The sequence below is a fragment of the Salvelinus namaycush genome, chromosome 22 (assembly GCF_016432855.1).
Source record: "Salvelinus namaycush isolate Seneca chromosome 22, SaNama_1.0, whole genome shotgun sequence".
Lineage (NCBI taxonomy): Eukaryota > Metazoa > Chordata > Actinopteri > Salmoniformes > Salmonidae > Salvelinus > Salvelinus namaycush.
This window is the reverse complement of record NC_052328.1, coordinates 28017619-28040045: the sequence shown is the minus strand read 5'-3', so window position 1 is coordinate 28040045 and position 22427 is coordinate 28017619. Positions and strand designations below refer to the sequence as shown.

The following is a 22427-nucleotide window of genomic DNA, read 5'->3' as shown; positions in this document are numbered from 1 at the left end:
CGGTTAGGGGTGTCCTAATGTGTCGGTTAGGGGTGTCCTAATGTGTCGGTTAGGGGTGTCCTAATGTGTCTGTTAGGGGTGTCCTAATGTGTCTGTTAGGGGTGTCCTAGTGTGTCTGTTAGGGGTGTCCTAATGTGTCTGTTTGGGTTGTCCTGATGTGTCTGTTAGGGTTGTCCTGATGTGTCTGTTAGGGTTGCAAAATTCCAGTAATTTTTCCCAAATTCCCTGGTTTTCCAGATTGCTGTAATTTTGGGAAAGTTACTGTAATTAAGCAACCCTGGTTTAATTTATTTTAGGCCTAATAGTGCTTAAGAGCCTGAACAGGATCTTAAGCACTTTGGGAGACCCGTTTTGACTCGTGAGTGCTACTTTCTAAACTACTGGCTCAAATTATACAAAAACTGTGCTGCATCACTTTAAATATATAAAGAGATATGAGGGGTTGGAACGCACCCAATGTATGATAGGTACCAGATAAGACATTGGGAAGCATTCCATTTTTTCCCACATTGCTTTAATTGGCATTGAAATGAATTTGTAAAATGCTGAAACATGGGGAATGGTCTGTTCATTTCGGACATGGCCATCATCTTGTCTCCGTCTTTACAATTTAACAGTCTAATGAACACCTTTTATGCTTTTCTCTCGTCGGTCATGATTTCAGTCTGGATTCTTTGTTCACAGTACATTGAATTTATGAATTAGATGGAACTATAAACATTTTGTTTATTTCTGCTTTTGATTTATGAGCATCTGGTTTACGTGACATGGTCACCCTGGGAGCGATTACAGTTATGGAGCTGCTTGATACGGACTGTGCCGCCTCAGGCCTGCAGAATGCATTGGTGCAGTGTTGAATATGCTAAAGCCGCACGCACACACCAGTTTTCCCTTCTGCACACTGCATCATTGCTTCCCATCTGAGATATTTTAACTTGACATTTTATTAATTTAGCAGACTTAAACGAGCAATTAGGGTTAAGTGCTTTGCTCAAGGGCACCCCGGCAGATTTTTCACCTAGTCGGCTCAGGGATTCAAACCAGCAACCTTTCAGTTACTGGCCCAACGCTCTTAACCGCTAGGCTACCTGCCGCCCTTGCAGTCTGTGCTGTCCCATACAGTTTGTGCAGCTAGACTGACCAGCACATGGGTTATTAGCTCTGACTTTGCTGAAAGCTACTTTGAGGAAAAGTGTACTTACTATGGCTGTGAAATGTGGTTGTCTCACATAGCTATCTTAAGATGAATGCACTAAGTGTAAGTCTCTCTGGATAAGAGCGACTGCTAAATGATTTGAATGTAAAATGCTCACCTCTCCCTTTAAAACCTGTATGGAAACTCAACAATTGCTGACTGTATTGTTGTGCGGCATGTGTAGTTGTCATGCCCCGTGGGAAAACCTAGAGCCATAACCTAAATGTGGGTAAAAGAGCTGACAGCCAGAAGTTTTCAATAGCATTGTGTTTGATATCCTAGCCTAGCATTAGCCTAACCTGTCTTAAACTCATTGAGGTTATATACTACACCTATAACATAACGGGAGGAAATGATCTCTTTTATTTGATTTCTCTTACACACATTCACAATGTTGTTAATGTTCAACTGTTAGCCACGTATTAACATTAACAGAGGGGAACAATTATCTGGGGTTTGTTATTTTTCTCTCTCTCTCTGTGTGTTGTGTCACTAGGCTAGCTGTCAGGCTGATTGTCCTATAGAAAGGCCAATGTGGACACACGCTCCATGGAAATGCAGTGGTCACAGTCAGAGGAATGTGTTTTGTTCACTAGAACAAGCACTTTATTTTTTAGATTTCTCTTAAGTGTGTTCGAAGCCCTGTACTTATCACATTCTTTCCATTGTCTCTGTTCCCTATTGTGTGTGTGTGTGTGTGTGTGTGTGTGTGTGTGTGTGTGTGTGTGTGTTTTTTCAAATGTCTGTGCTTCTAAGTAGGTGGGGTGTGTGTGTGTGCGCGCTACCCTCTTGTATGTGTTATTCCCCGGCTTTGAGATCTATACGCAAAGTGATGACTACAGGACACGCTTATGGAGTCTGGCTTTAGGAGATATGGAAATGTCATGCTTCAGACTTGTGCATTTGCTTACATGCTTCAAGGTTTTCCTCAAACTTTCCTTCTGTTGACAACTGAGTTGCTTGGCTTTGAGAAAAGGTATTTTAGCTTTGACTTCAGACAGTTCTCAAACAGTAAGTTGGAATAAGCAGATGAAATGGGGTGTTTTTCACATCCACCCTACAAATGCAAATCCTTACATGACTCACTGCTCCAACAAACGCTGCTGCCACAACTTTTTATTTAGAAGAAAGTTTGACTTTTTGTTTTGACTACTTTGTCAGGAGGCAGGACCTGTATTACCCAAGGTCTACTACCAGCAGCAGCGTTCTGCAGTCAAACTGCTAATGGAATCAGACTAATGAAACGCAATAGAACCATCAGGAAATTATATGTTTTGCCGTTTGGACTGGCACACCCATCAGAACATGTCAGGATTGACTGTCTTAAAGCTTGGGTCATTGAATAACAAACACACGTGTGTGTGTGTGTGTGATAAAGATCAATTTGAATCCTTACAGTGAATAGGCTACTATGGATTATAAACCGGGTGGTTCGAGCCCTGAATGCTGATTGGCTGACAGCCGTGGTATATCAGACCATATACCACAAAATTTGAAAAATAGTCAAGGGGTCTGAGTACTTTCCGAAGGCACTGTAGCTTCAGGGTTTATGGATTTACATAGTGAATGGTCCGTTCTAGTAGTGAATGTATGCCAGAACAAAGTGTTTTGTACTGCTAAGCATCAGTGAGGGGTTTGGCTCAGTCTTCACTGATTGGTTGACTGGAATGTGATTCATGCAGTCTGAGCGTCTGAAAGGCTGGGTCTGGATTTCAGAGGCAAAACATTGAGCTTGATTTGATAAGCCATTGCACCGGTGTACCAGTCGTTTTCAGCAGGCACTAAAGGACAACAATGGAAGCCTTAAAAAAGAAGCCTTAAAACACAGCACTGTTTACTTCATCTTCAGATTTAGATGACTTCTCCCAGGGTTGAGTCCTAAGAGTTCTCTGTACACAACTCACAATTTTCATGTCAATATCTTATTGACACATCAATTCTGATTGAAGCAAAAGTTTGTAAACTGCGCTTGGATGTCATTCAGGATTTGGCCCACAGTCCTTCTTTGGCCTCTGCGCTGTAGCCTATGATTTGCCCTTATTTTCCCTTTTGTGTTGCCCTTCGTTATCCTTGAGAGGTGACGTGAGGACCGTAGTGGTGCGTGGGTAAAATCACTGGGGAACCAAAGCCCCCCCCCCCCCCCCCCCCCCAAAAGCCAAATTACATCCCATGTGTTGTGATAATGGCTTTGTTTGTATTATAACGTGTTAGTCCACATGCCTTGCGACCTTGCGTTAGTCCATATGCCTATATAGACCTAAAGGCAGAGACAATAAGAAGACACAGTGGCAGAGTAAATTCAACCACACCGGTTTTATCACAAAACCGGAGAGCAACCTCTGTCCAGTGAAGTCCACAAAACATATTTCATGTACAGTAACAGACAGTTACTTTACCTACAGCATGGTCAAACAAGTGAACGTTTCCATCACTAAACAACTATTGATTTAGAACCACAGAGAGTTACCGCAAGTCACAAAGATAACAGGAGCTGCCTCCACCATTCCAGCACCATTTCAACTTCAACATTTCAACATCATCAAATCAACTCTGCTTAGTCTAATTTAGTGACAACTATAAGATACCAAAAACAACTTAGTCCAATCAACGTAAGCTAAATATGTGGCTGTCCATGTTTCTGATGTCTCTGTGTGCGTTCGTGCAAGTAGAAAAACATGTTAACTCACCCTACTTGTAGAGAAACGCCAATGCCTTCCGCCTCTCTTTCATGTTGACGAAATGGTCTGACTCTGTCATACAGTACCCACTTTTAGTTTTTGTTGTTCTAGGCTACCTGGCTAAAATTCTTGCTTGCAAGCCTAACTTCCATTTATGGGCAATGTTAGCTAGCTAGTATTAGCCTTCGACTTCTAGCTACATATTGAACTCCCATCCTCTCAGGTCAGGGGCACAACAACGTATGAATTAATGGTAGGAGCAGAATCTCCATTATAATAATTTGCCAGTATGGAAAATTAAGTAAAACCACAAGTCCAAATCCCTATCTCCACCCATGGCTAATTAGGAAAGGGACAATTTTAGCTAGCTGGCTAGGAAGACAACAACACAACAAGATGCAACAATTCCAGTTTTTCTGTCAATGACGTATGCTCTCAATGGGATTTGATAGGAGTGATGCCAAATCCAAGCTGGCTTCCTTTGAATTTTTTTTTTTTGGGTGCGCCAAGACCATTCACAGTTGAGCTCGCTCAGTTTAGCTCAACACTGATTGGCAATTTTTTTAAATACTTTTTTTTGTCAAGGGAGGCCAATGTCATACAGACAGCATCAGACACAGTGCTTTCGGAAAGTATTCAGACCCCTTCACTTTTCCCACATTTTATTACGTTACAGCCTTATTCTAAAATGTATTGAATTGTTTTTTTCCTCATCAATCTACACACACTACCCCATAATGACAAAGCATAAACAGGTTTTTAGAAATGTTTGCAAATGTATAAAAAACAGATACCTTATTTACATAAGTATTCAGACCCGTTGCTATGAGACTCGAAGTTGAGCCCAGGTACACCCTGTTTCCATTGATGATCCTTGACTGGAGTCCACCTGTGGTAAATTCAAATGATTGAACATGATTTGAAGAGACACACACCTGTCTATATAAGGTCCCATCGTTGACCGTGCATGTCAGAGCAAAAACCAATCCATGAGGTTGAAGGAATTGTCCGTAGAGCTCCGAGACAGGATTATGTTGAGGCACAGATCTGGGGAAGGGTACCAAAACATTTCTGCAGCATTAAAGGTCTGTAAGAACACAGTGGCCTCCATCTGGCACCATTCCAACGGTGAAGCGTGGTGGCAGCATGCTGGGTGGATGTTTTTCAGTGGCAGGGACTGGGAGACTAGTCAGGATCGAGGGGAAAGATGAGCGGAGCAAAGTACAGAGAGATCCTTGAAGAAAACCTGCTCCAGAGCACTCAGGACCTCAGACTGGGCAATGACCCTAAGCACACAGCCAAGACAATGTAGGAGTGGCTTCGGGACAAGTCTCAATGTCCTTGAGTGGGCCTGCCAGGGCCCGGACTTGAACCCGATCGAACATCTCTGGAGAGACCTGACAATAGCTGTGCTGCGACACTCCCCATCCAACCTGACATAGCTTGAGAGAATCTGGAGTGAAGAATGGGAGAAACTCCCCAAATACAGGTGTGCCAAGCTTGTAGCGTCATACCCAAGAAGACTCGAGGCTGTAATCGCTGCCAAACGTGCTTCAAAGAAGTACTGAGTAAAGGTTCTGAATACTTATGTAAATGTAATATTTCAGTTTTGTATTTTTTATAAATTTGCACAATTTTTTAATTTTTTAATTTCATTATGGGTTATTGTTGAGATTTATGAGGAAAAAACACAATTTTATATACACTGCTCAAAAAAATTAAGGGAACACTTAAACAACACAATGTGAATCCAAGTCAATCATACTTTTGTGAAATCAAACTGTCCACTTAGGAAGCAACACTGATTGACAATAAATTTCACATGCTGTTGTGCAAATGGAATAGACAACAGGTGGAAATTATAGGCAATTAGCAAGACACCCCCAATAAAGGAGTGGTTCTGCAGGTGGTGACCACATACCACTTCTCAGTTCCTATGCTTCCTGGCTGATGTTTTGGTCACTTTTGAATGCTGGCGGTGCTTTCACTCTAGTGGTAGCATGAGACGGAGTCTACAACCCACACAAGTGGCTCAGGTAGTGCAGCTCATCCAGGATGGCACATCAATGCGAGCTGTGGCAAGAAGGTTTGCTGTGTCTGTCAGCGTAGTGTCCAGAGCATGGAGGCGCTACCAGGAGACAGGCCAGTACATCAGGAGACGTGGAGGAGGCCGTAGGAGGGCAACAACCCAGCAGCAGGACCGCTACCTCCGCCTTTGTGCAAGAAGGAGCAGGAGGAGCACTGCCAGAGCCCTGCAAAATGACCTCCAGCAGGCCACAAATGTGCATGTGTCTGCTCAAACGGTCAGAAACAGACTCCATGAGGGTGGTATGAGGGCCCGACATCCACAGGTGGGGGTTGTGCTTACAGCCCAACACCGTGCAGGACGTTTGGCATTTGCCAGAGAACACCAAGATTGGCAAATTCGCCACTGGCGCCCTGTGCTCTTCACAGATGAAAGCAGGTTCACACTGAGCACATGTGACAGAGTCTGGAGACGCCGTGGAGAACGTTCTGCTGCCTGCAACATCCTCCAGCATGACCGGTTTGGTGGTGGGTCAGTCATGGTGTGGGGTGGCATTTCTTTGGGGGGCCGCACAGCCCTCCATGTGCTCGCCAGAGGTAGCCTGACTGCCATTAGGTACCGAGATGAGATCCTCAGACCCCTTGTGAGACCATATGCTGGTGCGGTTGGCCCTGGGTTCCTCCTAATGCAAGACAATGCTAGACCTCATGTGGCTGGAGTGTGTCAGCAGTTCCTGCAAGAGGAAGGCATTGATGCTATGGACTGGCCCGCCCGTTCCCCAGACCTGAATCCAATTGAGCACATCTGGGACATCATGTCTCGCTCCATCCACCGACGCCACGTTGCACCACAGACTGTCCAGGAGTTGGCGGATGCTTTAGTCCAGGTCTGGGAGGAGATCCCTCAGGAGACCATCCGCCACCTCATCAGGAGCATGCCCAGGCGTTGTAGGGAGGTCATACAGGCACGTGGAGGCCACACACACTACTGAGCCTCATTTTGACTTGTTTTAAGGACATTACATCAAAGTTGGATCAGCCTGTAGTGTGGTTTTCCACTTTAATTTTGAGTGTGACTCCAAATCCAGACCTCCATGGGTTGATAAATTTGATTTCCATTGATAATTTTTGTGTGATTTTGTTGTCAGCACATTCAACTATGTAAACAAAAAAGTATTTAATAAGAATAGTTCATTCATTCAGATCTAGGATGTGTTATTTTAGTGTTCCCTTTATTTTTTTGAGCAGTGTATTTTAGAATAAGCCTGTAACGTAACACAATGTGGAAAAAATGTAGGGGTCTGAATACTTTCCGAATGCATATGTAGATGGTCTACACTTAAGGAGACGGGCGCTGTTTCGCTCGTTCGGATGCTTTCTGCTGTGAGATACAATTCAGCCTCTTGCAAATTGAAGGAAAATTATGAAACACAGAGATGAAAGATTAATTTTCGTTATTTATTTTTGGTCTATTTTTTGGGGGGAACCCTGACTTCCCTTGGCATCCATGAATACACGCCACTGAGTGAGGAGGACAGTCACCCATCAGAGCCATCTTCGACGCAGAATCAAGCTGTCATGCTGCAGCGTCCGGGTGTAAACACTGGTGTAGCTGGATGATATAGCCTATCCTACCATGTCCCAGTGACAGTGATAGCACTTAGCAAGCTGTGTGGCTCTATCCCTGCTCAGGGCGCTAGCAGGATATAGGTAGTTATGCATGGATTAATCATTTGGCCATTGACCCACATGAATTCATAGCAGGTTTTAGTGACTGGAAAGGGATAAACCTCTATGCATAACTTGTTTTTAAGGCTTATGTGAACGATTGCAGCTGTATGCCTTTTTGTCCACTGTGTTTCTACACTTCCTGTCAATATAGCTGCTGGGGCCTTGGGTCAGACTCATTACCATAGTAACAGAGATTTGCTTTCGCGGTATGGGTCAGGAAGGGCACTAATTTGCTTCGACAGTCACATATCTGAGGGGCTCGACACCCAGATAAAACCTTGAAAGCCACAGCCAGGGTATCCATCAGACGGTAGACCTTCACCTCGGTGTCAGAGCTCAAAGGGTGCAAAGGTAATCTTGATCCATGGACTATGTAAGCCTATGTATGCTAAGCCTATGTATGCAGAAGCCAACTCTACAATATTCACCCACAGCCATTCTTAATGTTGTCAAAAGCAATCTGTCAGAGATGGTTCTGAGTGTGGATGGATGCAAGTGTCTCACTGATTTCACTTTTACAGTATAGATGAAGCAACTGAAACAGTCATTTTACATTTGAATAAGATATATTTTTAAGCTGGCACACCACTGAAATGATTGTCTTTTTAGCTATTTTATCCATGCTGAGGTGTGCTGTCATTTCATATAAGCCTGGGCTCTTAGACATGTCCCAGTGTTTGAAAGCGTTCTAAAATAGCTGGATTTGATGCAGTTAGCGCTGCTTTCAATTTCTGCATCAATATATTTCCTGTAGACACTACAGCCTCCACTAGCGCACAGCCTAATGATGATCAAAACAAGTTCTATCATGTTTACCATCTGCTTGAATTTGAAAAGATTTCATGTCTTGGTGTCTGTATCTTGCGACGAATGCTTGGCTGTGTTGGCCTGGTAGCCGTGTCTGTTTATGCTTAAGCTAGCTTTTCTATCGTTGTATGGCATGACAACAACATGTCACGTGGATGTGACTAAAGCACAAACAGATCTAGCCACCAGGCTAATGCTTTATGGCCTGAACATGATCTAGCCACCAGGCTAATGCTTTATGGCCTGAACATGATCTAGCCACCAGGCTAATGCTTTATGGCCTGAACATGATCTAGCCACCAGGCTAGTGCTTTGTGGCCTGAACATGATCTAGCCACCAGGCTAATGCTTTATGGCCTGAACATGATCTAGCCACCAGGCTACTGCTTTGTGGCCTGAACATGATCTAGCCACCAGGCTAATGCTTTATGGCCTGAACATGATCTAGCCACCACGCTAATGCTTTATGGCCTGAACATGATCTAGCCACCAGGCTAGTGCTTTGTGGCCTGAACATGTAACTGATCGGATGACTGACTGTTTGATTAACAGGTGAGGACTTTGAGGTGGTGCAGCAGGAGATCATTGTGATGAAGGACTGCAAACACTCCAACATCGTGGCCTACTTCGGCAGCTATCTCCGGTAAGACTGACATACTGATAGATCCGGTATGGATAGACAGTTTTACAACTCTCTGAAGTTGGACTCAAATTATACAGATATTTCAGGCATGAAATTGTCTATGTTGTCGTTTTGGATGGAGCAAAATTTAAAGTACAGCTAAAATGTCCGTCTTTGGTCTAATCGAGACTTGTTGTCTGATTGGGACAGCACGACTCACAGCATCAGTCTTGCTATCTTGTGGTCTGTTGAGAGGGATATTGACAGTGAGTGTATCACTTCCCTTCTCCTTAAGGAGAGATAAATTATGGATCAGCATGGAGTACTGCGGAGGAGGATCTCTGCAGGATATTTATCACGGTAGGACACACACACACACACACACACACATAGTCTCTTCAAGCACACACCCGTTCCCACATTCACAAAGTCACTCACACTGTGGTGACCTATGCATTCACCCATGCTCACAGTCACCCTAATAGAATAGCTGTGTTTTCATCTAAAAACAGACCATAAAGCACAATAGATGAAAGCTTGTTACAGTCAATATCCACACTCTTTCTACTCTCCCACTTAAGCTGTCATAGCCAGCCAGCACAGTAAATAGCACTCGTAAGTCAAACATCTGGTGTTGATCTCAAACTTGTGTATGAAATGCTTCAGATACTTTGCCTTGCTCTTAAATTCTGCCCTCTTTCTCCCTCCTCTCCAGTGACTGGGCCTCTGTCCGAGTCTCAGATTGCGTATATGTCACGGGAAACCCTTCAGGTACGTTTTTTCCCCCTGCTGACGTGTGAATCTAGGGGTCAGATTGACTAAGAATTAGTGATATGTTGTTTTCTCCCTTCCTTACAGGGTTTGTACTATCTCCACAACAAAGGCAAAATGCACAGAGACATTAAGGTAATGCCATGTCAATGATGGCAATAAGCGTGCTTTCAAGTAGAGACGATTGACTTTCAAACCTTGTTTGGTGTGGTTATATTTTGCCTGACCCTATAACTTTTTCTCATAGGGAGCAAATATTCTATTGACAGACAACGGCTATGTGAAATTAGGTAAGGTCTTGGACAACCATTGCTTACCCTTCAACCAGATATCAGTTCCCAAAGCCTCACCTTGACTACTTAGGCTGTGTTCACACAGGCAGCCCAATTCAGATATTTTTTTGCCACTAATTGGTCTTTTGGCCAATCACATCAGATCTTTTCAAATCAGATCTGGCTAGAGCCTGTCTAAACACAGCCTAAGTTACCTACTGTATTAGAATAAGATCTCACAATACCTCTTTATCTTTTGCTCATTTTCTCTCCATTTCCCCTCTTTCTCCTTAGCTGACTTTGGTGTATCAGCACAGATCACTGCCACGCTGGCTAAGAGGAAGTCCTTCATTGGAACTCCATACTGGTGAGCTTCACCCCTGGTCCCTCCCATCGGTGTCACACTCTGGATGGGCTCTGACATGATGGTGTGGTTAATTGACTTATTGATCTAAGGATGTGACAGACCATTCATATTGCTCTGGACAGTGTTATGATTAGTGTTATGGCTGAATTGATTGACTCACAATGATTAATTGGTTCATGACTGTTAAGTACTCTTCTATTTTTTTCCCTCTCCCTCCTCTCAGGATGGCTCCAGAGGTGGCAGCAGTGGAGAGGAAGGGAGGCTACAACCAGCTGTGTGATATCTGGGCCGTGGGCATCACTGCCATTGAGCTGGCCGAGCTGCAGCCTCCTATGTTTGACCTGCACCCCATGAGGTAGTATGTGTGCTGGGGGATGTGTGAATGAAGCCTTGACAATGTGATGTGATGCTGGATATTTCTTGTACTTTTTGTTCTACCAACCAAGTCTATTCTCTTACTTTCCAGGGCCCTTTTCTTGATGACAAAGAGTAATTTCCAGCCGCCCAAATTGAAAGACAAAGTGAAGTGGTAAGTGTTCATGTTCTCCTCTGTGAATAGCAGGGATTGGAAACTGTTCAGGGAACAGAACCGAAAACCGGAAAATAACAAACATTTTCAAGGAACGGAACCTGGAATGAAAGTGATCAGTACTGGAATGGAACCATTATTTAAAATGCTGGGAACGGGTTAACTTACATTTTAGTCATTTAGCAGAAGCTCTTATCCATAGCGACTTATCGTAGTGCGTGCATTCATGCTTTTCTCCCCCGTACTGGTCCCCCGTGGGAATCGAACCCACAACCCCATGCTCTACCAACTGAGACACACGGGAACGTTCTTTTACGTTCCAGGCATTTTTTCTAGTCCCACAAAAAAATGCAACAAAGCGCCTATGCAAAGTCCTCACTCTGTCACTCAGAAACATATGTCTGCAAGCTGAAAATGTTTGTCTGTGTATGTGCATGTTTAGGCTACTGTAGCCCCTCCCCCCTCCGAAGCATAGGCTACTGTATCCCCTCCCCCCTTTGAAGCATAGGCTACTGTAGCCCCTCCCCCCTCTGAAGCATAGGCTACTGTAGCCCCTCCCCCCTCTGAAGCATAGGCTACTGTAGCCCCTCCCCCCTCTGAAGCAGAGGCTACTGTAGCCCCTCCCCCCTCTGAAGCAGGGGCTACTGTAGCCCCTCCCCCCTCTGAAGCAGGGGCTACTGTAGCCCCTCCCCCCTCTGAAGCATAGGCTACTGTAACCCCTCCCCCCTCTGAAGCATAGGCTACTGTAGCCCCTCCCCCCTCTGAAGCATAGGCTACTGTAGCCTCTCCCCCCTCTGAAGCATAGGCTACTGTAGCCCCTCCCCCCTCTGAAGCATAGGCTACTGTAGCCCCTCCTCCCTCTGAAGCATAGGCTACTGTAGCCCCTCCCCCCTCTGAAGCATAGGCTACTGTAACCCCTCCCCCCTCTGAAGCATAGGCTACTGTACTGACATTGCAATCATGACTCAGAAGATAGGGAGAGAGATTTTTTATTAACTAGAGAAGAATTAATGAACTTTCAATGCTAGTTAAGGATATTATAGGCCAGTGCTCTCAACCCTCTTCCTGGAGAGCTACCGTCCTGTAGGTTTTCACTCCAACCCTAATCTATCACCCATCATTCTAATAATTAGCTAGTTGATGAACTTAACCAGGTTAGTTACAACTGGGGTTGGATTGAAAACCTACAGGGGTAGCTCTCCAGGAACTGGGTTGGAGAGCCCTGCTATAGGCCTAGTTATCACGGTTCATGTTGGATTTATTAACTTCAAGAAGGCGAGATGTTTTATTAATTCTGGTGCCACTCTGCACACACAATCTTGTTAGCTAGCTAGCTCAAAGGACATTCAAAGTTCCTCCATAGAAGCAACAAGTATAAATCTGTGACTCTAATTCAGATAATGCATGTCTGACGATGCCAAGTAGAGTTTGACACAGGAACAGGACTCCGGAGGGTCTTGCGGGATTCTGTCAGGAATTGGAGTGAAGTTCTGTGAAGTTCGGGACAGGATCAACAGTCATCAGGAACGGGCAGTACAGGAAGAGTTATAAACTTGAGTTTTTTGCGCGTAAATATGTCATGTGTGGAGCATTTTGTAAAAACACCCAACTGTGTAGGCTTGGCCTAATATAGTTTACTTAATAAAAATAAATACGAAATAAATTGTAAATTTCCCCCTTCTGTCGGCTCACTCTCGCACCTTCCTCCAGTAATACATGGCTTGTAAGAAATGCTGCTGTTTAAACAACTAGGTTATCAGCTGGAGGGTGGGACACGCAGCCTGAAGCAGTATACCTGCTCTACTCACTTTACCGTCAAGACCAATTCTTCGTGTATTTAACTAAACCCGTGCCTTCTGCGGTGAAGAGGGAAATAACAATAGATTGACTTATGCAGTACTGCCGCTCAGGTTTTTTAATGTTCATGTTGTAAATGTTAATGGGTTGTAAATGTTCAGATGTGGGCAGTGCTCAGCTGGAGGCTACAGATTTATGCCGGTGCTGTTATGTGCAGACCATCCTGCTGGGGTCTCTGTCCTCATCCTCCAGCCTTAATCGATATACATTTAGGTCATTTAGAATATGCTCTTATCCAGAGAGACTTAGGCCTACAGTCAGTGCATTTAACTGAAATAGGTAAGACAACCACATCACAGTCGCATATTGCATTACTGAAATTATTTTCAATACTTCCTAATTCTGCGTCCACAAATGAGCACGGGACGGGAGTGATTTTTATCGGGACGGGACAGGAAAGTTCTGGGGTTATAGAACTGTTGCGGGATCAGGACAGTACAGGGGAAGAAATGACGGGACAAGCATTGCCCACATATTAATACATTTTCACTCCCATATCAATCTCTAATTCCCAGTGCTTCAAGCCTCCTCCTCAAACCTCTCTCGCTCTCTCCCCACCTGATAAATTCCAGACGCTTCTTACGCCAAAGACTACACTTGTCTGTCCATCACGCGTGTTAACAACCAGCTTGCCTGCTCTATGCGTGCTGATTGGTGAAGTCATTTAATGAGCTAAATGTAAACTGTTGGATTTCACAGGTTACAAAAGGAACAATATAAACCATAGCTTTTTTGGGGTTCCAACTTTATTTTGCTGGTCGGAACAGTGGAACGGAACCCCCAAAAATTGTGATTCTGTTCAGAATGAAACAATTGGAAAATAATTTAGGTTCCAACCCCTGATTTTTCAATTCATACTGTATTACAATCATAAATGCTCTAACATGTATCTGTTTGTTCTGTCTCCTCCTATGAAAGGGGAAATAATTTCCATCATTTTGTCAAATTGTCCCTGACGAAAAATCCCAAGAAGAGGCCAACAGCAGAGAAACTGTTACAGGTACTCCCAGTCTAAATGGAAACACTAGATTTCAGTGTCTGTCAAGAAAACATGTTAACCAGCCAATCATTGATTACCAGTTTAGAGAAGTGGAAATGCAATGGCCACCCTGTAGGCCGTGACCTCACATCCTCTTCCTGTGTCCACAGCACCCATTTGTGTCACAGCCTCTCAGTCGAACCCTGGCCATCGAGCTGCTGGACAAAGCCAACAACCCAGACCACACCACATACAATGACTTTGATGATGACGACCCTGAACCAGAGGTACAGTCACCACCCCAACCTTTACAGCTCCAGTTTTATCCAATCAAATGGCAGAATGAAGACTGACACCTGTCCTCATTGGTCGTACCATCGTTCTGATCTCTTTACTGTCCGAGTTCTACATATTTTCTCTCTCCTCCATTATCCCTCTCTCTGCTCCTTCCTCAGTTTAAGTATAGGGGCCACTTCCTTCCCATCACCCCTGGTGCTCGACGAGCTCCTCGCTTTGCCATTCGCAAGAAGGTACCAGTGTGGCCTGCAATAGAACTGCACCAGTACCTTGGTGATCAGTACCTGTAGTAACAGAGCACTAACTAACACCAATCTGTGTGTGCTCAGGTAGACTGGACCTTGTCAATGAACCCTGCTCATGGAGTTGGTGTTACTTACTTTGTTCAATCTATCTGCATGTGGGATTTTGAAGATTGTGTTTTAGGCGTGAATAGGCTTTTTTTTATTTGACCAGGTAAGTTGACTGAGTGCACATTCTCATTTACAGCAACGACCTGGGGAATAGTTACAGGGGAGAGGAATGAGCCAATTGTAAACTGGTGATAGTATGAGGGCTAGATTGGGGAATTTATCCAGGACACCAGGGTTAACACCCCTACTCTTACAATAAGTGCCATGGGATCTTTAGTGACCACAGAGAGTCAGGACACCCATTTAACGTCCCTTCCAAAATATAGCACCCTACACAGGGAAATGTCCCCAATCACTGCACTGGGGAAAGAGTGCCTCCTGGTCCTCCAACACCACTTCCAGCAGTGTCTGGTCTCCCATCCAGGGACCAACTCTGCTTAGCTTCAGAAGCAAGCCAACAGTGGGATGCAGAGTGGTATGCTGCTGGCGCAGGGTGGTATGCTGCTGGCGCAGGGTGGTATGCTGCTGGCGCAGGGTGGTATGCTGCTGGCGCAGGGTGGTATGCTGCTGGCGCAGGGTGGTATGCTGCTGGCGCAGGGTGGTATGCTGCTGGCGCAAGGTGGTATGCTGCTGGCGCAGGGTGGTATGCTGCTGGCGCAGGGTGGTATGCTGCTGGCGCAGGGTGGTATGCTGCTGGCGCAGGGTGGTATGCTGCTGGCGCAGGGTGGTATGCTGCTGGCGCAAGGTGGTATGCTGCTGGCGCAAGGTGGTATGCTGCTGGCGCAGGGTGGTATGCTGCTGGCGCAGGGTGGTATGCTGCTGGCGCAGGGTGGTATGCTGCTGGCGCAGGGTGGTGGGCTGCTGGCGCAGGGTGGTGGGCTGCTGGCGCAAGGTGGTGGGCTGCTGGCGCAAGGTGGTGGGCTGCTGGCGCAAGGTGGTATGCTGCTGGCGCAGGGTGGTGGGCTGCTGGCGCAAGGTGGTGGGCTGCTGGCGCAGGGTGGTATGCTGCTGGCGCAGGGTGGTGGGCTGCTGGCGCAGGGTGGTAGGCTGCTGGCGCAAGGTGGTAGGCTGCTGGCGCAGGGTGGTATGCTGCTGGCGCAAGGTGGTATGCTGCTGGCGCAAGGTGGTATGCTGCTGGCGCAGGGTGGTATGCTGCTGGCGCAGGGTGGTATGCTGCTGGCGCAGGGTGGTATGCTGCTGGCGCAGGGTGGTATGCTGCTGGCGCAGGGTGGTATGCTGCTGGCGCAGGGTGGTATGCTGCTGGCGCAGGGTGGTATGCTGCTGGGGCAGGGTGGTATGCTGCTGGCTACATGCAGTTAAACTGAGAATAAGTTACTCCCAGCTCAAACATGCCTTCTATTGTTTTTGTACATTGGTTTGTTAAAGCTAATCCTAACAGGCTTGTGATTTGTCTGGCTATGTGCTAGGCCATGGGTGTGTGTAGTGCATGAACATGCATATAGTAACTAGAACTTGTTAGGTATGCTGAGGTGAGGTCGAGCTGCGGGGTTCTAGCTATATGTAGTGTGTATATATCAGTATGTGTTTGTTCTCACAAGAAGACTGGCAAAGGAAACTTCCACGAAAGTCAATGGATGACGTGTGAATTTGAGCTCCTTGATCTGCATCTTTTGTCTCCTGCTGCCTTGCGTTGCCATGGTTTAATTGCCTGTTTGCAGTGTGGTCTGTCTTTGCTCTGTTCTGTTGCTGCCGTGGAGGCGGAGAAGTTGTTGTGACTGACTGGGCCATTGTTCTAATTTTCCCTGACTTATAGGTCAGAGATCAGAACAGTTTCAGTCCCTTCAAATATACACATCTTAGTGACAGTAAATTCTCTTGGATGCTCAGCACTCTCCTTTTCCCTCAGAGAGGTTGAATGATGTTTTTGTTAGATGATGAAGTTTGCACAGGATTTAATAGTACTACTGTACAGGATTTAATAGTACTACTGTACAGGATTTAATAGTACTACTGTACAGGATTTAATAGTACTACTGTACAGGATTTAATAGTACTACTGCACAGGATTTAATAGTACTACTGTACAGGATTTAATAGTACTACTGTACAGGATTTAATAGTACTACTGTACAGGATTTAATAGTACTAGTGCACAGGATTTAATAGTACTACTGTACAGGATTTAATAGTACTACTGTACAGGATTTAATAGTACTACTGTACAGTTATTGGACTGAGAAATGACACTAATTTAAGCATTATTGTAATTTTAAGCATTATGAGTTGGGTTAAGGTTATGTGTGCGTGATTATGATGATGTGTGTATATGTACAGTTGAAGTCGGAAGTTTACATACACCTTAGCCAAATACATTTAAACTCAGTTTTTCACAATTCCTGACATTTAATCAGAGTAAAATTCCCTGTCTTAGGTCAGTTAGGATCACAACTTTATTTTAAGAATGTGAAATGTAATAGTAGAGAGAAGGATTTATTTCAGATTTTAAATTCTTTCATCACATTCCCAGTGGGTCAGAAGTTTACATACTAATTGAGTGTATTTGGTAGCATTGCCTTTAAATTGTTTAACTTGGGTCAAACGTTTCAGGTAGCCTTCCACAAGCTTCCCACAATAAGTTGGGTGAATTTTGGCCCATTCCTCCTGACAGAGCTGGTGTAACTGAGTCAGGTTTGTAGGCCTCCTTGCTCGCACACACTTTTTCAGTTCTGCCCACACATTTTCTATTGGATTGAGGTCAGGGCTTTGTGATGGCCACTCCAATACCTTGATTTTGTTGTCCTTAAGCCATTTTGCCACAACTTTGGAAGTATGCTTGGGGTCATTGTCCATTTAGAAGACCCATTTGCAACCAAGTTTTAACTTTCTGACTGATGTCTTGAGATGGTGCTTCAATATATCCACATACTTTTCCATCCTCATGATGCCATCTATTTTGTGAAGTGCACCTTGCAGCAAAGCACACCCACAACATGATGCTGCCACCCCCGTGCTTCACGGTTGGGATGGTGTTCTTCGGCTCGCAAGCCTCCCCTTTTTTCCTCCAAACATAACGATGGTCATTATGGCCAAACAGTTCTATTTTTGTTTCATCAGACCAGAGGACATTTCTCCTAAATGTATGATCTTTGTCCCCATGTGCAGTTGCAAACCGTAGTCTGTCTTTTTTATGGTGGTTTTGGAGCAGTGGCTTCTTCCTTGCTGAGCGGCCTTTCAGGTTATGTCGATATAGGACTCGTTTTACTGTGGATATAGATACTTTTGTACTTGTTTCCTCCAGCATCTTCACAAGGTCCTTTGCTGTTGTTCTGGGATTGATTTACACTTTTCGCACCAAAGTACCTTCCTCTCTAGGAGACAGAACGCGTCTCCTTCCTGAGAGGTATGAAGGCTGCGTGGTCCCATGGTGTTTATACTTGCGTACTATTGTTTGTATAGATGAACATGGTACCTTCAGGTGTTTGGAAATTGCTCCCAAGGATGAACCAGACTTGTGGTCTACAATTTTTTCCCTGAGGCCTTGGCTGATTTCTTTTGATTTTCCCATGATGTCAAGCAAAGAGACACTGAGTTTGAAGGTAGGCCTTGAAATACATCCACAGGTACACCTCCAATTGACTCAGGCTAATTGACATCATTTATCAGAAGCTTCTAAAGCCATGACATCATTTTCTGGAATTTTCCAAACTGTTTAAAGGCACAGTCAACTTAGTGTATGTAAACTTCTGACCTACTGGAATTGTGATACAGTGAATTATAAGTGAAATAATCTGTCTGTAAACAATTGTTGGAAAAATGACTTGTGTCATGCACAAAGTAGATGTCCTAACCGACTTGTCAAAACTACCGTTTGTTGACAAGAAATTTGTGGAGTAGTTGAAAAACAAGTTTTAATTACTCCAACCTAAGTGTATGTGTCTTGGATATTTAAGTCTTCTATTCTGTTTTCTTCCTGACAGTCTCCAGTGTCTGTTCCCCATCGGATTCGCTCCACCAGCAGGAGCACCAGGGAAGGGAAGACGCTGTCTGAGATCACCTGTAAGTGTCTGTGTGACTGGACCAGTTTCCCGGACCCAGATTGAGGCGACTCTTGGACTACAAAGCATGCTTAGTGGAGAATCACCATTGAATGTGCAATTTAGTCCAGGGCTAGGCTGACTCTGTGTGGCTGTGGTGGATTCAGTTTTATCACAGTCTGTGGTTATTGGCAGTGTGCTTAATCTGTGGTGTGGAGTGACTGACACATTCATTTCTTTGTGAGTTCATGGTAATCACAGTTTAGTGAACCTCTGTCTGTCAGGATTAACGTTGGCATGAGTATAATCTACTCTTTTCAGCTTCCACAGATGAACGGCTCCTCAAACCATGCAGTGAAGGAGCGCGCACACACACACACACACTCCTCTGTTAAAGTACCTCAACACTCACTCATCTATCTCTACCTGCAGCTGTACAGTTAAACCCGTCTCTCTCTCTCTCTCCCTCTCTCTCTCTCTCTCTCTCTCTCTCGCTCTCTCGCTCTCTCGCTCTCTCTCTCTCTCTCTCTCTCTCTCTCTCTCTCTCTCTCTCTCTCTCTCTCTCTATTGCTTTCTCTCTCTCTCTCTCTCTCTCTCTCTCTATTGCTTGCTCTCTCTCTCTCTCTCTCTCTCTCTCTCTCTCTCTCTCTCTCTCTCTCTCTCTCTCTCTCTCTCTCTCTCTATTGCTCGCTCTCTCTCTCTCTCCCTAGTTGGCCAGGTGAAGTTTGACCCCCCGTTGAGGAAGGAGACAGAGCCCCATCATGAGCTGGTGAGTAGCCTGGTCCTGCAGTGTCCCCCTGATACCACTGTGTCGGTGCCGTAACAGGAAGAAACAAACATAGATAGGCCCCATTAGCTGAGACTTTGCTAAAGTTTAAATCCCAATTAATGCATTTCTAATCTCAAGTCTTCCATATTATCAATGTCCCAGTGTAGCATATTCCCTGTCCTTTTTTCTCCTAAATGTGTGTGAATGCGCCCCTGGCTGAGGTTTCAGTGCAGGGTTCATACGGCATGCATGGCCACCCCTCTTCTCATCCCTCACTCCCTAACCTCTCTTATCCATCCTCTCCCCTGCTTTAATCCCTTTCTCTGATTGGATGGCATTAACTTTGAATTAACGGGTCTTTCTCACTCTGCCTGTTGAACAGCCCGACTCTGACCCTTTTTTGGACTGTGCAGAAGAGCTGTACTACACGGCGAGATCTAATCTGGTATTTTCCCACATCTCTCCATTTCTTCTTCTGGGTCGTCTCTCTTCTTCTTAACGCTTAAATGTCCTCTTTCAGTTTGCCTTGTCTCTTTCGTGGTTCTTTTGAGTGTCTAAGTTTGATGGATGTCAGTAACTGTTTGTTAATTTGTGTCTTTGAAGCCGTCTTCACCTCATTGGCTGTTTCTGTTGTTATTCTGGTCTTATGTTGGTTGTTATTTGAACTGGATGGTCTTCAACCACACAACCTGTTAGACCTCACCAGCACATCTAAGGCTCTAGAGAGAGAGGGATGGGGGGAAACTGTATAGAGGGAGGAATGGGGGATGGGGGACAACTGTATAGAGGGAGAGGAATGGAGGGATGGGGGGGAAAACTGTATAGAGGGAGGAATGGGGGATGGGGGGGAAAACTGTATAGAGGGAGGAATGGGGGATGGGGGAAAACTGTATAGAGGGAAAGGAATGGAGGGATGGGGGGGGAAACTGTATAGAGAGAGAGAAGGATGGGGGAAGACCTGTATAGAGGGAGAGGAATGGAGAGATGGGGGAAGAACTGTATAGAGGGAGGAATGGAGGGATGGGGGGGGGAAACTGTATAGAGGGAGGGATGGGGAAAAACTGTATAGAGAGGGAGGGATGGGGAAAAACTGTATAGAGAGGGAGGGATGGGGAAAAACTGTATAGAGAGGGAGGGATGGGGAAAAACTGTATAGAGAGAGAGAAGGATGGGGGAAGACCTGTATAGAGGGAGAGGAATGGAGAGATGGGGGAAGAACTGTATAGAGGGAGGAATGGAGGGATGGGGGGGGAAAAGGTATAGAGAGAGAAGGATAGGGGAAGAACTGTATAGAGGGATGGAGGAAAAATTTTATAGAGAGAGAGGGAGTGGAATGGAGATAGAGGGATGATATACAGTCGTGGCCAAAAGTTTTGAGAATGACACAAATATTAATTTTCACAAAGTCTGCTGCCTCAGTTTGTATGATGGCAATTTGCATATACTCCAGAATGTTATGAAGAGTGATCAGATGAATTGCAATTAATTGCAAAGTCCCTCTTTGCCATGCAAATGAACTGAATCCCCCAAAAAACATTTCCACTGCATTTCAGCCCTGCCGCAAAAGGACCAGCTGACATCATGTCAGTGATTCTCTCATTAACACAGGTGTGAGTGTTGATGAGGACAAGGCTGGAGATCACTCTGTCATGCTGATTGAGTTCGAATTACAGTCTGGATGCTTCAAAAGGAGGGTGGTGCTTGGAATCCTTGTTCTTCCTCTGTCAATCATGGTTACCTGCAAGGAAACACGTGCCGTCATCATTGCTTTTCACAAAAAGGGCTTCACAGGAAAGGATATTGCTGCCAGTAATATTGCACCTAAATCAACCATTTATCGGATCGTCAAGAACTTCAAGGAGAGCGGTTCAATTGTTGTGAAGAAGGCTTCAGGGCGCCCAAGAAAGTCCAGCAAGCGCCAGGACCGTCTCCTAAAGTTGATTCAGCTGCGAGATCGGGGCACCACCAGTACAGAGCTTGCTCAGGAATGGTAGCAGGCAGGTGTGAGTGCATCTGCATGCACAGTGAGGCGAAGACTTTTGGAGGATGGACTGGTGTCAAGAAGGGCAGCAAAGAAGCCACTTCTCTCCAGGAAAAACATCAGGGACAGACTGATATTCTGCAAAAGGTACAGGGATTGGACTGCTGAGGAATGGGGTAAAGTCATTTTCTTTGATATATCCCCTTTCCGATTGTTTGGGGCATCCGGAAAAAAGCTTGTCCGGAGAAGACAAGGTGAGCTGTACCATCAGTCCTGTGTCATGCCAACAGTAAAGCATGTGTGGGGTTGCTTCTCAGCCAAGGGAGTGGGCTCACTCACAATTTCGCCTAAGAACACAGCCATGAATAAAGAATGGTACCAACACATGCTCCGAGAGCAACTTCTCTCAACCATCCAGGAACAGTTTGGTGACAAACCATGCCTTTTCCAGCATGATGGAGCACCTTGCCATGAGGCAAAAGTGATAACTAAGTGGCTCGGGGAAGAAAACATCAATATTTTGGGTGCATGGCCAGGAAACCCCCCAGACCTTAATCCCATTGAGAACTTGTGGTCAATCCTCAAGAGGCGGGTGAACAAACAAAAACCCACAAATTCTGACAAACTCCAAGCATTGATTATGCAAGAATGGGCTGCCATCAGTCAGGATGTGGCCCAGAAGTTAATTGACAGCATGCCAGTGCAGATTGCAGAGGTCTTGAAAAAGAAGGGTCAGCACTGCAAATATTGACTCTTTGCATCAACTTCATGTAATTGTCAATAAAGCCTTTGACACTTATGAAATGCTTGTAATTATACTTCAGTATTCCATAGTAACATCTGACAAAAATATCTAAAGACACTGAAGCAGCAAAAATTTGTGGAAATTAATATTTGTGTCATTCTCAACTTTTGGCCACGACTGTACTATAGGGAGAGAGATGTCTCTGTACAGCAGAGAGATGGATGAACCTCCTCATAGGGAAGACCTGTGTGACTGACTTGGACCCCTGAGGCCATGGCCTATTAGAGCGGGAACAGATCAAGCCCTACTTTGCCATTACCAGTCCCCCCTGTCTCCTTCTGCCAAATATTACTGCTGACTCAGACCACGGACTCCACAGTCACAGTTAAACTTGTTAGACCTCATTTCTTTCCCTCATATGAATACTGGGGGATTTGTTGACGTGACTGAGGCA

The 22427-nt window shown here is 45.2% G+C and overlaps 1 protein-coding gene across 1 annotated transcript in view; it reads left to right on the top strand.

Moving 5' to 3' along the window:
* The window catches only part of LOC120017719 (mitogen-activated protein kinase kinase kinase kinase 3-like), an 87075-nt gene that overhangs the window by 42949 nt on the left and 21699 nt on the right, over positions 1–22427 (top strand). Inside the window, exons 3-14 of the mRNA XM_038960665.1 lie at positions 8989–9079; positions 9354–9418; positions 9774–9829; positions 9917–9964; positions 10077–10119; positions 10396–10468; positions 10692–10823; positions 10935–10997; positions 13773–13854; positions 14004–14120; positions 18422–18500; positions 19189–19247. Of these exons, the coding sequence (XP_038816593.1) occupies positions 8989–9079; positions 9354–9418; positions 9774–9829; positions 9917–9964; positions 10077–10119; positions 10396–10468; positions 10692–10823; positions 10935–10997; positions 13773–13854; positions 14004–14120; positions 18422–18500; positions 19189–19247 (908 nt within the window). The remainder of the gene's footprint in view (positions 1–8988; positions 9080–9353; positions 9419–9773; positions 9830–9916; positions 9965–10076; positions 10120–10395; positions 10469–10691; positions 10824–10934; positions 10998–13772; positions 13855–14003; positions 14121–18421; positions 18501–19188; positions 19248–22427) is intronic.